The sequence below is a fragment of the Centruroides sculpturatus genome, unplaced genomic scaffold (genome assembly GCF_000671375.1).
Source record: "Centruroides sculpturatus isolate CEXI.00-Female unplaced genomic scaffold, Cexi_2.0 scaffold857, whole genome shotgun sequence".
NCBI classification, from domain to species: Eukaryota; Metazoa; Arthropoda; class Arachnida; order Scorpiones; family Buthidae; genus Centruroides; species Centruroides sculpturatus.
In genome coordinates, this window is record NW_019385135.1 from 296,234 (window position 1) to 312,996 (window position 16,763).

Below are 16,763 nucleotides of genomic sequence, written 5' to 3' on the forward strand. Positions count from 1 at the left end.
TAGGAGACACCAACTTAATACAAAAACTGGGATTCGGTTCTAAAAAGAGAAAAACTTGGTGTTTGAATGGAGTTTTTTCAATTTTTCAAATCAGCCATTGCTAGCCACGAATTTAACACTGGTTTCATCAGCCGACGACTGTCCCATTTGTTTTAAATAATCAAATATTTTAAGGCTTTGTGTTTAAGTGCAGTTTTATGTAAAGGCAACCGTTTCTTATTCATATCTTCTATCCATAATATTAGCGCTTGTTCCATTTTTTCCATTATAGGTGCTCTCCGACGAGCAACATTTTTCGCAAGAATAGATGATCCGGATGCGACCAAATTTCTGATCTTTTCTCCCGACCGAATCGTCGACTCATTTAAATTAAAATGCCTACCGATATCAGCTATCTGCTCTTGATATTTAATTCGATCCAAAATTTCTATTTTTGTTTGAAGAGTTATAAATTTCCCTTTTAACGACGGTCCTTTCTTTTCATTCGGCATGTTATGGCTAAAATTTTTTCAATCAGTTTTGTGGACAGTAAAAATCGCAAAAAATAACTTCCTTTCACTATGTTGTTAAAAATATACACCCAATAGAAGTTTATACTGTATTTTGGACTATTTCCGCGGTCCCCACTTATTGAAAGAGTATAAATGATCGAAAATTTAGTGATATATTTGAGTGTTTACGGTAACTGATTCACATCTGTCTAGAAACCGGTCTTTCCCTGAAACTTTCAAGGGAATAACATGCCAACGTCCACAAACAGCTGTTTTCAAAGACTTCTAGCTCAATATGCCGAACTGCGGCTCGTATCACGTGATCCGTTGCGATTTTTCTGTTATGTGAAGATAATTCGTTTCTAAATACCGTAAACCGCGTTGTAAAAGTACCGTGTTGTAAAAAAATTTTCGCATTTTTCCAACCGCGTTAAAGCGAAAACGCGTTGTAAAGGTACCGCGTTGTAGGAGGCCTACCTGTACTTGTGTGCCTCTGCACTTATCTAACATAATGTTGTTAGAACTCGTATCTCAAAATATAATTCCTATTCAAAATAGAAGCGTATTTTCTCATTCTTCACACATTTACAGAATAATTAAGCAAATAAATCTATAGAATATAATCACCATTGCAATGAATATATATAATTCATAAACAATTCGAGCAGCAAACACTCTCTTTCAAAGACCGATTCTCTTTTAAGAAATTGGTTATTATTATTTACTTAATTATAACAAATATTTTCGATTCGATTATGTATGAGACTGTGTTTAGTATCAAAAATCCAGTTTTTGAAGACCTTTTTAAACTGATTTTTAATATTGACAAATGGAAGTAGGTTCTAATAAATTAATTTAACACTATGAATAATGAATTTTCTTCGTCAACCATATTTTGGATGAATAATAATAATAATGATGATTTCATTTATTAAACACAATACCGTTTATTATAATTAATATCCCTTTTGCTTTTATTAATAACAATGCAAAAAAATGTATCTTTAAAACTGTAAATAATTCTTGAAAAATTTCAGTTTTCATACTAGAAATAAAATTTCAGATATTTAATCACGTGATTTAACACGAAATGTAATTTCATAACAATAAACTACAACAATTGCTAACAATACGCTGCATTTAACAATATTCTATTGTTTAAATAGCTTTGCGAAAATTATGCGCTGTGTTCGAAAGTTCTTATTGCGAATGTGGAGTGAGAGAGAGAGGAGAAAAAAGTATATAAATTCCTCCATTAATTACATTTATAATGGCCATTTATTTATTATCAATTACGAAATAATCGAATTTCTTTACAGGAGAGAAGAAAAGGCTGAACCAAATGGTCAGCAGGATAAAAATTATCCCATAAATGTAAGTCATTACTCTCTCTCTCTACGAAAATCAAAGTTATTTCTTAAGTTAATAACGATTTTTTTATGATTTTATAAATAATTTTTCGATAATGCCACACGCAACAACAATTTTTATTTTTCACTTTTCTTAGATTGACGACAATTTTCTTGAAACGAAGTGTCACACCTTTAAGAAAAAGGAGACACAATTCCAAGAAAAGATACCCAAGAAAAAGGGAAAATTTACAGAATTCTGCAGAAATGCATTCTGTAAATTCTTTTGTTGTATGTCAAAGGAGATTTCCGATTCTCAAGTAAGACGTCGTTTCTTTCTGTCGCCCTTCAATTAACAAATTATACAAATGAAAAACTTCACCATTCTAGAAATGCCAATTGGTAAATAATCTCGAAAAAGATTCTGAACTTGAATTTGAAAAATATAATCAAAATGTTATTGAGGATTTTGAATTTAAAGAAATTGGAAAAGGCAATTTCGGAACCGTTTATTCGGTTCTATGTAAAACGTCCAATGAACGAGTGGCCATAAAAACAATACAGAAGAAGCGCTTTTGTCTTCAACAAGTACGTTCTTAGCATTATTTCCTATATCCTTTACTTTCTCGTGGAGAAAAAATAAATACCCGAAGTTAATAAAGTTGATCCAATTCAATAATAAACTATTTTATGATATTAACACAAAATATTTATTTTACCTTTTAAAATCACATTAATACTTTCAAAACTATACGTATTTATGTCGCACGAGGAAAACAGAAATCGATACTATATCGACATTAATTAGAAATGTCTACAGTATATTCTTCATTTGTATTTAGTATATATTAAAAACAATTTCTTTATTTACAGAGAGGCGAAATAAAGAGAGAACAAGAAGCATGGGCATCCTCATCCAGCCATCCCCACATTGTTACTTTATTCGGTTGCTTCAAAACAAATACGAGGTAAATTTTAACCCTTTACATTTGAATTATTGCTAATACTTTATGGTTGTATGGAGTAATAATTCTCTATTTTAGTTTCTGTTTCGTCTCGGACTACGTGGACGGACAGGACTTGACTAATTATTTAGAAACTAATGGACGTTTTCGAGAAATCCAAGCAAAATTGATTGCTTCGCAAGTGGCTTCGGCCATTATGTTTATTCATAATAAAGGTGACTTTTTAAATCTATTTATTCATTCGTTTCGTCGACTAATGGGAGAGTATGATAAAATTTCTTTCTATCTTTGACAGGAATAATTCATAGAGACATAAGCTCCAGTAACATCATGCTTGATAAGACCAAAGGAGCACAATTAATCGATTTCGGTCTCTGCACAGTAAGTAGTGCATAATACAATATCCTAATTTTGGTTAAACTAGAGAATTCTTATTGATCGATTTTCTTTCTGTCAGTTTGAACGAAACCCGAAACAATTTTGCGGGACTTTATTCTATGTTTGCCCAGAAATTCTTCAGGGAAAGTCATATGGTAAGGTGTTCTATTCGAATTTAATCGTTTCATTTTGTTTACACTCGTGTAATCAATATATTATTTTTAGATGCTTACTGCGATTGGTGGTCATTTGGAACCGTATTATATCAAATGTTAATCGGAAGCACCCCAATGGACATATACCTTGAAAAAATGAAGGTCGACATCAATTCATTATCCATTACCGACATGATAAACAGTAAGCCAGTATAATTTTGAATTTATCCACAATAAAAGAACAATGATAAATATAAAAATGCCTTTTCAGTTGCCCAAAACATGGAGTTAGTGTATCCGACTCATTTGCTACTGTCGATGGATTCAACGCTCATAATCGAGGATTTGCTACAGAAAGTAAGATTATATTTCATTTTACTTAACTTATTGAGTTTCGTCGTGCGACAGTTCATGTTTACGATACTTCTCATCACGCCTGAAGTATTAAGTATTACATAGGCCTTTTATGAGAGAATTTCATAAATTTTATACACTTAATAAGAGAAACGTTCGTTCGTTTATTAACACAAATTAACTCATTTTCTACGATAAGTTGTGAATGTATTTGCAATTATTTAATCGTGTTAAATAATTTTTTTTTTCTATTGACTTATTAATGGTTATTTTATTGCATTTACTTAGAGATAAAAATATTTCTCGAGTAATATTACCGCAGCTAATTATTGTTTTTGATCATTTTAGGATCCAAATAAACGTCTTTCGGAAACGGACATCAGTAAACACATGTATTTTGATGGTGTCCCGTGGCCAGAATTAGTCCAGACTTGACTGATCAATGAATATATTCAAAAGCAATTCTTTCATAGAATTTGTTATTTGATTTTGTTAATTTTACTTATAATTAATTTACATTTAATTTTATGTTTGAATAGNCGGTAAATAATAAACATACTGGTAACTTGAAATCCTGGTGTTCCTCCGGTGTAAGACCATTTAAAAATAAGCAAACAGAATGAAATGCTAGGGATTTTCATCTTACACTAACCAGTTTTACCATTATTCTACGACTTTAATATCTCGAATGAAACACTTTTTCACTTATTTTTTTTTCACGTTACGATGTGGACAAAAGTACATTGAACTTAGTAATATACGACCCTTTTAACCCACAACTATGGATTACATAGAATTAGATAACCTAATAAATAGGATTTAACAATTTGGAGCGCTTATCACACCAAGGCAGACAAAAAGAGGGACTGGATGTTTTACAAAACAAAAGTTAGTCTTTAATTAATAATCACATTTGAAATTTAGGTAAGGATGCATTTTGTGTACAGGGACCTGTCATTAGCTTACAAACACATGGTACCAACATAATAATTATAACACCAATAGTTAACCAATACAAAGGAATATCTAATATGTACAGTGCACTGTATTTACAATTTTTAACATAACTCATATACAGTATACAGTTTTGTTAAGTACAATTTAAAAATAAAATGTCGGATTAACTCAAATCCGTCTTTAATTTTAGGTTAAATTTGTATATTTAAGATTTTTCTATAATCTAAAGTTATCTAGATTAGTAGAGTTACTATAATAAATAAATAAATTGTTATGCTCTATTTATANTTTTTTCAACTTTTTCTGTAATATTTTTGCACATTTCGTAAGAAATTTCTTCAAATAGGATCGTGTGCAAGTTTTTTAACTATATGTGATGTATTAGTGCATATTTTTGTGATTTCATCTGAAGTGATGCAACATGCGTATCTGTTGTCAAATTTTTTGGCGACAAATGTAAAGTTTGTTCGACTCTTGCGCCTATTTCGTACTCGAGGCAACTTCTTTACTAAGTTTCTGATTTGAAAAATAACCGCAAAAGTTCAAAACAAATTAAAACTTAATTGTCTTTAATTTTAGAACAACATGTCGAAAAGAAAATATAATTCTTGGAGTAAACAAAATATGAAAGAAGCGATTAAAAAATATAATGACAAGACCTTATAATTTAACGAAGTTTGTAGTGTATATAATGTACCATAATTGACATTTAGACGATAGTTACAAGGACTGAATATACATCAATGAATAGACTAGATAGGTCATTTTTTAAATCACTAAAACTGAATTTTAGTGCTACTTGCGCATCGTGGATGCAAACCATCCTGGTTCCTTAATAAAGCATATCCTCGAGCCGTTTGTATGGACACAAGCATGCATGGCTTCGAATCTTGCGGATTGTGGCCTCGCAATCGCTTTAAGATCGGGGATGAGGAATACGTCGTTCTTGACGAAGATGCTAATCTAAGTGAAACGGCGGAAGTCTCCCAGGATCTGGCAACTGAAAGGCAGCAAGAACAAACAGATACTTTAACGTGTGTGGCAAAATCCAATCAGACTACTGAGCAAGAACAGACTGAAAAAGTTGAGTACCCACAACTTTCTGAAGTACCGACAACTCACCCTCCGGAAAAACAGCAAGATCAATGTCTGGAAGAGAAAGCGAAGGAATGTTCTTTAGGTATGAAAGTAAACATTTCTAATACAGAGACAGTTCGAGCGACATTTGAAATAATATCTCCACTACGTGGTATTCTTGGAATTGCAAAAAGGAAAACGTATGAAAGAATCATGGTGCGACGAAAAGTAAAACTACTAAAATATCACAAAAAAAATTATAAAAAAAACAGGAAGATGAAAATAACAGTTGGTACTGTAAATTATGCCAAGAAGACGTAAAAGAAAATATGATCAAATGCACACAATGTGAGATATGGGTACATGAACTTTGCGCAGGAACCAATAAAAAGACAACGGATTACAACTGCGATGACTGCCAAAAATTGGCGAAGACCAGCTGCCGAATTTGCTAAGAGTTAATATACACACGTATTAATACATTATTGATAAAGATTTTTATTCTTAAGACTGCAAACCAATGATAGGATCTCAAAGTACGATTTAAGACGAATGTTCCTAAATCGTACTTTTTTAGTGTTTTTTTAAATTGTTTATTTCTCAGAATTGTTTATTCTCCAAATAAAAGTTACTTAAAATAAAAAATAATTTGTGTTTATTAATTTCGATAATATGATAGTTTTTCCTTAAGTGATACGAATTAGGCAAGTTTACCCTATAACAAGTGTAAAATAGAGCATATCAATTTATTTATTTATTTATTATAGTAACATTTCCTATACGAATCTATATAATTTTGAATTATTGGAAAATGTTAAATTTATAAATTTATCCTAGAATTGATATTTCGTAATTTATAATTTCAGGAAAATTATTAAAGATTTATTTGGGTTAGTCTGACATTCTATTTTTCACCTGTAAATTTTGTGTTTGGTAACGTTAGTAATTATTGAATCATTCTTTAGGAATTTAAACGAGGACATTTTACTTTAAATTAATAAATCAGAGGCAATGTTACGATGTACACAAGTTCAATGTACTTGTTTACATTGTAACGTGAAAAAAATAAGTGAAAAAGTGTTTCATTCGAGACATTAAAGTCGTGGAATAATAGTAAAACTGATTAATCTAAGATGAAAGTCGCCAGAATCTTATTCTGTTTGCTTATTGTTAAATGGTCTTACTCCGGAGGAACACCACAATTTCAAGTTACCAGTAAGTTTATTATTTATCATTTACCTTAATTTAAATTGTTTAGATAAATATATGTTAAAATAGCTGAAATAAATATTAAAATATTAAGTTATTCTTCTTCTTGTGTCGATTCCGGCCATCTTTGGACCACGTACAAACAACTAATTATGACTTGCTTTTCCCTCTTCCCTTCCCTTTGTTCTTCTTCCTTTCTTTCCAATACCTCTTCATTCTCTCGCTCTGCTGTTGTCTTTGCTCCTGAGTGAAGAGTCTTCCACGTCTGTTATTTTCCTTTTCCTGAAAACCCTTGAAGTTCTTTATTTTGTTTCTAAACCTTTCCCTGTTCTGGATATCTTCTTCCAATATGCCCATTTCTGCCATGTCTTTTTGAGTGTCATTGATCCATTGATTCTTATTCTTTAGGTTGTTGAAATACATAAAAATTTGTTTCGTTAGCCTATTTTCCCCCATTCTCTTTATATGCCCAAAGAAGCTTACTCGCCTTCTCCGAATTGTATCCGAGAGTCTTGGGATTTTTTGATAAAGCTCTTTATTGCTCCTTAGCACGTAGTTACCATGTTCATCTATTTTTGGCCCCAGAATTTTCCGAAGGATCTTCCTCTCTTTTTTCTCCATATTTTCTATTTCTCCCATTTTAAGAGTAGCAATACCTTCTGCTGCATAAAGTGCTTGCGGTTTTATCACTGCGTTATAATGTCTAATTTTTGCATTAATGGAGATTGATTTTTTGTTGTAAATGTCTTTGGAAAGTTGATAGGCAATTTCCAACTTCCGTGTCCTGGCACAATTTGCTGCTTTAGACAACCCATTTGTTTCAATAATTTCTCCAAGATATTTAAATTTTGATACTTTGTTAATTAAGTTATTCTATTATATTTTTTTATTGTTTTCGAGAGGAAATCAAAAATTTAGAGTTATAAAAATTACTTAACTCATTGTTTCTTTAATTATTTTAATATAAGTATGTAATAAATTAGTTAAAATGCTTACTGTTAAGTGGTGATTTCATGTTGTATGTGTGTTAAATGGTTATTCTCAAGAGGATCTCCAGGATGAAGAATTACACACATGTTTATTTTACTGTATTATTTAATATTAGATTAAAAATACTTAATTAAATCAAAATAATTAAATAATTAAAATTCCTAACTTGTTTTGTACCGTCCTCAAATCTTGCAATTGAAACTTCATCCACCCCTAAAACTTTGTGGACATCTAAACTGAATGACAACACAGTTTAATGAAGTTACTCCACCACACCATCCTCCCTATACCGAGACCCGAAAAGAATAACCAAAAAGTACAATTTAATCATGTGTGCGAGTAAATTTATTGTATTGATTATACAGGAGGATGCTCATTATATCTAAAAAAAGTGAAATAAAAGGAATTTATTATATGAAAAGAAATTTTTATATTTTTATAGTCTCCATTGGGAAAAGAGTTCGGTGTCCGAGGAACTTGGGATGCTTTGGAACGGGACCTCCTTTCGCCCAACCTAAAAGACGTCCGATCAGCTACTTACCCAACAGCAGAGAGTTTATCAGAACCAAATTCCTTCTGTATACCCGTCGAGATCCTTGGTTTAACGAGATTTTGATACCCGATCAAATAGAAACCATCGAGATTTCGAAATTTAACTCCCAATTGCCAACTAAAGTTATAATTCATGGGTATGTGGATAGCACCCTTCTAACCACTTGGATGAAGGTAAATTAGTTTCTAGCATTATTAAAAGTGCAGTTTTTCCGTTCAGTTTAACAGGCGACGTTCTTTTAGAGGTTGACACGCGTACTATTTTCTGTCGGAGATTATAACGTGATTATTGTGGATTGGTTTATAGGAAGCACATTCTCATCGTACATCCAAGCGGTGGCTAATGCAAGAGTAGTGGGAGCAGAAATTGCATTTCTTATGGAACGTCTTCAGGTAATCTCTGGACACACCGGTTGTAAAGAAAATTTGCTTTATTAAGAATGTTATTTGTCTTGCAGCTCGTTAAGAGGGCTAAATTAAAGGATTTTCATCTGATCTGCCACAGTTTAGGAGCACACGTTTGTGGATATGCGGGCAAACGACTGAGTGATCTCGGAAGGATAACGGGTAATTTGAGCCTCACTGTTTGCTAAATTTTCTGTAAAACATTAACAATTAGCGTGATATCTTCAGGTTTGGATCCGGCAGGTCCTTATTTTCATAACGTTTCTCGTCACGTTCGATTAGATGCTTCGGACGCAATGTTTGTCGATATTATTCATACGAATGCAGCTGAATCAATATTTAAAGGTAGGTGTTTTAAATAAAAGTATTTCCTGCATAAATTTTTAAGGAAAATTTAAAATATGGGCTTATTTTAGAATTTGCTGAGTAAAGTTCGCGTCGTGCACATTCTTTTAGAATAAATGTGACATATTTATTCAAAAGCTCAATACAAAATTACATATATTTGTAACTTCGTAGATCAAGCATGAAGTACAGAACGATTACAACTGCTTCTGACCGGTTACTTCCCCTCTCTAACTTATGATCATGAAAGCATATTGCAAGAAAAACAAAACTTTACGTTATATACTTTCTTAATTACAGATATATTTATTAATATACAGTACACAGGCCAGCGTACTTCTGTGGGATGAAAGATAACATATTCTAGACACACAACCCAGAAAAAATTCCCAGTCTGTATCAAACTATTCGGAGTCAATTTCGAATCCTCTGGAGTGGTATACTGGTGCTTTATCTGCCTCGTCGATGTGTGTTTAGGATAGCTACTTTTTGTACTTTGACGTACAGTACGTCAAATTATTAGAGAGGTTGAGGCAGACGTTTTAAACGTGTAAACGTGTAGGACGGACGTTCGGTGCCGCTTTCCCGTAAGCCTAGAAGTTTGACGATGGTGTTTGGAATGTCGAGCGTGATTCCACCGACTATCCAAACACAATTGTCAAACTTTTAGGCTTACGGGAAAGCGGCGCCGAACGTCCGACTTACACGTTTACACGTTTAAAACGTCTGCCTCAACCTCTCTATTAATTTTGAAGACACTTTGGTCTTGCGTGTTTGATATGACTCCTGTGATATGAGAAATTCCCCCATGCGGGAGAGAGGGAGAAAATTAAGTAGGCCTATTATCCTGAAGAACTCAGCTTCTACTGTTCAATTTTAGATGCGGCTATATAACTATAAATGTTATCTTATGTAAGAGTTTATCACACCGAATGATTAATCTAACACGTTTAAAAAAAAGAGTCTTTATTCCTCTATTGTACACAATTAAAAAATATTTTTCAATGTGTTAGATTGGGTACTCGGTGTGATTAACTATTACGTAAGATAACCTTTGAAAATCAAATACTATAATATAATATAGTAGAATGGTTAGAAGTACAGAATAATCTGATAAACTTAATCTTTGCTGCTGTTATTTATTCCCCGAGCAACGCCGGGTTCTTCTGCTAGTATTTAATAAATTTGTTGTATGCACGTAGTAATTTGTATGTGTACGCAAGCTTTACACATATGGTACAACGTGGGCAATTCGGTTGTTTTCTAGTTCGACATGTTCAGTAATCCAAAATTGGATTATTCTCTGGTATTTGCACCGTTTCATAGAACTTGGCAACAGTTCTTTCACTAAACAAGGCATGATTGTTAAGCTCATCAATGTAGGATGCAGAAAACTGGTTCAATATCTTATAACACAATATTTTATAAATATAAAAATCAGTCCACCAGATTTTCTACGATGGCCTCTATTTTCCGCTAAGTTTAGTGGAAATACAACTTGGCAACACTTGGATATTTTTATCAGTAAGTAAAGTGTATAGTGTTTTGCTGCATCATTAATAGTTGACTCCACGCTGTCAAATTCGTTTATGTGCCATTGAATTTACCTTATTTTCAATTCTCCTTAATCAGACATTAGAACAAGGTCAAATTACCGAAATTGTAGTATATTACGTTTGTTATTTAGTTATTTAGTTATATCAATGTAACTAATTTTAAGAATTCTATTCTAATAATGGCGGTTTTTATCTTTCTCAGATAAACAGTGGAAATTATCCTTAAGTATTTGAGTAAAGCACGATTTGTCTTCGATATTTTATGACTATTTAAAAATATTTTTTAGGTCTAGGTACGAATGAAATGATTGGCCATGTCGACTTCTTTCCTAATGGAGGTCACAATAATCCCGGATGTAAAACTCTGCGCGAAAAGAAAAAATCTAGAACCTTCTTAGAATGTAAGTAAATAATTCTTAACGGGGTTTTCGTTGTGTTTACTAAGTACAGTTCCTATGGTATATGGCTAGGCCCATCTAGAATGTTATCTCGCAATTCACGTGCTACGTATCTCAATTCGGATCAGGATCTGAATGTAGTGTGTATAATTAGACTAAAATTAGTCATTTACCAACATAAAGTAATGGGTGTTGAAACAAGCAGAAATTCAAGCCATTTTGTAATAAAAAACTGTGATGATTAAAATAGGAATCAAACTCAAATTCGTCATTTACAATAGAAGAATACGTAACTGTTGTCCAAAGAATATAGATTTTCATCTTGATTATAAAGCAAAATATTTCAGGTAGGCAGATTTATATATTGCAGTAGAAATTCGCTAATCCTGTCGGGGACTACTTTATTTTTAACCGTTTCTGCTAAGTGCGCCTTTTGAAATCATAACCATAGTGAGTTTGGACCACATATCAGTCCCACATTGGGTGGCGACCGTGTGGTGAGGGACGACCCGCATACTTCCCATTAAAAGTATAATAGATATTCTAACTCTCTCATTTCCATCTCAAGACTCCCAAAGCGTAGAATGAACCCATAACCGCCCGGGCATTCATATGTCGGATCCAATGGAACTAGAGTGGTGCAGGATTATCGAAAATGCCGATTTACGCACGTTTTTATATTTTGGCTAAATTCGATGTCGTAAGAGCTCTGATATTACTGTACATTTTATTGGAATATGTCGAGTGGATAAAATCGTTGAACACTGGTAATTGGTGACAAGTACGCGCGCAGGTCACGTAGTGTTTTATGAGTTAAATTAGGGCCAGTTTGCCATAGATAATCTTCAATGGAAGCACACTTTCCTTGGTGGGTCTCTCATCTACATCATTGTATTAATCAACAATTCCAAGAATTGTTAAAATGTAACAGTATTTTGCTATTCCATTTATAAGTTTTGTATATTTTTCTTTTAAGCACTGTATATTAAATATCAGATTTTTTTCCTTACATTTTCAGTCATCAGACCTCAATTAGAATGCGATCATAGACGTGCCATAGAGTTTTTCATCGCATCCATTAAATACCCGGAATGCTTCGTTGCTGTTTCATGTCGCAGTTATTTGGATTTTGCAGCAGGAAGATGCAGTTGCTCCGACGAAACACCTTGCGCTTTCATGGGATTTTATGCAGATCAGTTCGAACATCTCATAAGGAATACGTCTGGCATCTTTTATCTAGATACTAGTAGTGATTATCCTTACTGTGCTAAAAATAGACTTATTTTCAATTATAAAATAAAAACTCGGTCACTTAAAAACCATTAATAATGGAATTTCACTACCATAGAAAAAGGCTATGAAATTATTTAGTCTCTGTATTATTTTTCTTTAATTATTTCTGTTTTAAGAATATGTTATTCATGATATATTAATTATAAAACCATATATTTTCTTATGTATTTTCGTTATTATGGAAGAATTGCTGTTTTTAAAGTAAATTACGCATATCTTGTAAAAATTAACAAGCTAATAGTGTGTATATTACTTTCTTTCAGTAGAAATAAACCTACAGATGACAAGGTAACATTTTTCGTCTTTTCGTTTTACTCAACGAGCTGGAATATATTACATATATTAACTGTGACCTTAGATACAGCGCTTTTGGTGGCAACGATGGATACTATCGACCGCCATTTTACTTTTAGTCAAAACATTGAAAATTATACCAAATGCTTGGCAGGATTGTCATTTAGAATATATTTTTCAAATCTAAATCTAGATTGTTTTGTTCGCTCCTAGATTTGAGTTTTACGCAATTAGATAAGTGATATAAAACTGCATTGTTTTACTTCGAATTTAGCAATTTTCTAAATTTTTTTAATTATTATAAAGAAGTAATATTAAAGTTTAAAATGACCAAGAGTATTTCTTAACCTTTAATATAACAATATTTTTATAATTTAAGTACGAGCTAGATCTTGAAGGACTTTAATTTGAATCCATATGATTGTTTATTTANAATGACCAAGAGTATTCCTTAACCTTTAATATAACAATATTTTTATAATTTAAGTACGAGCTAGATCTTGAAGGACTTTAATTTGAATCCATATGATTGTTTATTTATAGTGCATTCAGGTCAGTCGGATCTTTACCATATTCAGTACGTTGTTGGTATTTTTAAAACAGTGCTTTTATGCAGAATATAAATAGTGTTCTTGTTTGTATTATAATTATACAGTAGTTATTTTGTGAGAATTTTAGTTTAAACTTAAAATATTTACAATGAAAAACTACATTTCCAAGTTATGAACTACATTATTAAAGTTAAAATTTTTCTAAGAGGTAATAAGGAGCTAATAAATATGGGAAATGGAAAGATTGTTGCATTTTTTTCATCAAAAATATATAACGTAAGCATGCCAGTAAGCGAAAGAGTAAATATGAAGAAACTTCACCGTTAAGATGTGTATAAATTGTGCACTATAGAAGGTCAAGTAGTATCGGACACCTAAGCTTCTCCTATGCTATAATATACTTTTACAGGTCAATTGGACCAAATCACACTCCATACAAAACTTCATTGTTTTATAAATACACCTGTTAAAACTTATTTTTCTAAGATAAAAGTATTAATTATTTTTTATACAGTCATTACATTTTTATCAATTTTACTTGTGGAGGGTTGTAAGGGACATAAGAAAAATCTGCAAGAAGAGAATTACTTTTGGTTTCACAAACAACTTTTTATTATTAGGCAGAATTAATTTATAAAAATACAAACTACAAATCGTAAAATTAAGTTCAAAAACCACGACTCCGAAGAGACTGGTGCCTAAAACCAGCGCCTTAGTCCACTCGGCCGCCCTAACCGAGAGAATTTTTAGTATTTGTTTTCCACTTTCTTTAAAGAAATCCAAAACTCCATAATCCCTCTTCGGTGTCCTATTGTTAAAGTATGTCACTATGACTTGCAATAGGTAGATAGAAGTCTTACAAAAGATGAAAAATTCTTACGTTATCATCTATTCAATCAAAGTAACTTTGCTTGATTCAACAGAAGAATGTAACAATAAAATGTCATTTCTTATAGTTTCTCTAGGAAAATTAACACAGAATATTTTGGGCAAATACAAAGTTAATATTGTACACATAATACAAGTGAAATTTAAAAAAAAATATTGAAATAAAATCCAAATAAAATTTTAAAAATTCAATTTATAAATAGTCGCGGATATATTGGCTCCGTCTTTCGTCATTGTGGGCCTGACCAAATCAATAATGGTTATAATTAAAACGGACGTGTTATTACTCACTGCGGGAAAAGTTTCGGAAATGCCCCAGTTGTCATTAGGTTACGTATATAAAATAGTATTGATAACTATGAAATGATCTTCTTTCTAAAAATTTTGGAAATTGGTAACTTTCCATGATAGGATAAGTAGATAATGTTGGTAATGCAAACGATTCTTGAGGAATCTGCATAAAGCCATCTATGAAAACTTTCGAGGATCTTACTTGCCCTCCAATCTGATCCTTCAAAAATGATTCCATGGCTGGCGGAATCTAATCTTTCTCGACTTGGCATTACTCTCCTCTGTCATACTTCGCTTATACACCACGAATTTGCTATTTTTATACAGTACTAGCTGCAAGGACCCGCTTCGCTGGGTTTTTTATTTGTGGGCAAAAAGTAACGATAGTGAAGATTAAGATAATTACATTATAGCCAATCTTACCCGTTTTCACAGAATGCAAGAATTAGGCCCCCCGTTTCCAGACTAATTACAGAATTTTTACGTCCAGTCAAACGAACTATTTTCAATTTGATCAATTTTCTGGAACGTTTACAATCGTTCTATAATCGAACCAATTCGAATTCGAATACAAATTCGAATTCGAAAATTTTAAAAATCGAAACAGAAAATCTTCCACTTTCAACCACTTTCAAGCCCATATCTCCCGCACCATTACAGCTATCGAGACGCAACCACCATAGTGCACGAATGGATACTTGGGGCTACTACCACATACAAAGACCATTCACGTGCGATGTGTAGTTTTGGCTGAAAAGTGAAATATAGGGACACACACATCCAATTTTATATATATATATATAGATATAGATATAGTGGTAGAATTTGTTTTAACATCATATAATTTTTAATTTCAGTCTTATTGTACACAGCTGCTTGCGATCATATGATTTCCACCGAGTACTTCATAGCCTCAATAAGACATCCCAATTGTTTTGTAAGTGTCCCGTGTTTCGACTATTTCGGATTTCTTTCTGGAAAATGTACGTGTAACGCAAGCAACCTCTGTTCTGTTATGGGACTACATGCCGATAAATATACCTACAGAACGCCATTCAAGGGTATAAACAGAAATTTCTACCTCCAAACTGGTAGCAAATATCCATTCTGTAGAAGGTATGTGTTACATCGCACTGTAATTAGTTAAGCATGTCATTCGCAATTAAGAATTTGGTTGAATATTTATTATTTATTCTAAGTTTGAATCATTTGTGCTTCTGGCTACCATGTTCTATGGTATCATAAGTAGTATCACATAGACCTTTCTAGTGCAAGAAATACGTCTTACTGCATGAAACTTAGACTAAATATGTGGCCTGTATTTTAAAATTGATTNCTGTTCTGTTATGGGACTACATGCCGATAAATATACCTACAGAACGCCATTCAAGGGTATAAACAGAAATTTCTACCTCCAAACTGGTAGCAAATATCCATTCTGTAGAAGGTATGTGTTACATCATACTATAATTAATTAAACATGTCATTCGCCAGTACAATTAAGAATTTCGTTGAATATTTATTATTTATTCTACATTTGAATTATTTGTGCTTCTGGCTACCATGTTCTATGGTATCATAAGTAGTATCACATAGACCTTTCTAGTGCAAGAAATACGTCTTACTGCATGAAACTTAGACTAAATATGTGGCCTGTATTTTAAAATTGATTTAAAATAGAATTGATTTTGTTTTTATAATGTGCTTCAAAACTTGACAAAAGTCAAAATGTAGATATAAGTCTAGATAAAACAATCTAGACTTATATCTATACTGTACTGATATTATAAAGAGGTAATGTTTGTAAGTTTGTATGTAAGGGTAATCTTCGAAACTACTTATCCGATTTCAAAAATTCTTTCACAAATATTTAGAATATAACTTCAGGGTGGGCATAGGCTGTATATTATTCCGTTAAACATTCATATAAATTAAAAGATATCATCTAGGGTTAAGAATTTTATGTCCAACAGATGGCGCTACGAGTACGACCACATAAGTTTTCTTTTCTGTGAGGATGAACTATAGCAGATCATCTTCTATCTATCTATATAAATAATAATATAATGTTCGTTTGTTCCTACCGATTCCTTTGAAATTTTGACACAACATTGCATTTGAATATGCACGTGTTTTTATATAATATACGTGTCGAAATTCCCCCCACTGTGGGGAGATGGTCAAAATTAAGGCTTACCGTGAAGAACTTGGCTTGTATTTATACTATTTTACATGCGGTTTTTTACGTTTTTGATTGCGTTTTAA

The 16,763-nt window shown here is 32.2% G+C and overlaps 2 protein-coding genes across 2 annotated transcripts; both read left to right on the forward strand.

Moving 5' to 3' along the window:
- The first annotated feature begins 1,611 nt into the window (after positions 1 to 1,611).
- LOC111635249 (serine/threonine-protein kinase AtPK2/AtPK19-like) lies at positions 1,612 to 4,137 on the forward strand. Its single transcript, XM_023380159.1, has 11 exons — positions 1,612 to 1,729; positions 1,811 to 1,865; positions 1,999 to 2,160; positions 2,231 to 2,428; positions 2,714 to 2,808; positions 2,884 to 3,020; positions 3,101 to 3,186; positions 3,263 to 3,338; positions 3,409 to 3,540; positions 3,610 to 3,695; positions 4,041 to 4,137. The coding sequence occupies exons 1-11, from the start codon at positions 1,671 to 1,673 to the stop codon at positions 4,125 to 4,127; spliced, it is 1,173 nt and encodes a 390-aa protein (XP_023235927.1). The 5' UTR covers positions 1,612 to 1,670; the 3' UTR covers positions 4,128 to 4,137.
- Positions 4,138 to 5,522: 1,385 nt separating this feature from the next.
- Positions 5,523 to 12,507, forward strand: LOC111635266 (pancreatic lipase-related protein 2-like). The gene is made up of 8 exons (XM_023380177.1): positions 5,523 to 5,954; positions 5,999 to 6,074; positions 8,368 to 8,651; positions 8,721 to 8,870; positions 8,960 to 9,044; positions 9,111 to 9,227; positions 11,071 to 11,184; positions 12,200 to 12,507. The coding sequence occupies exons 1-8, from the start codon at positions 5,523 to 5,525 to the stop codon at positions 12,505 to 12,507; spliced, it is 1,566 nt and encodes a 521-aa protein (XP_023235945.1).
- The last annotated feature ends 4,256 nt before the right edge of the window (positions 12,508 to 16,763 follow it).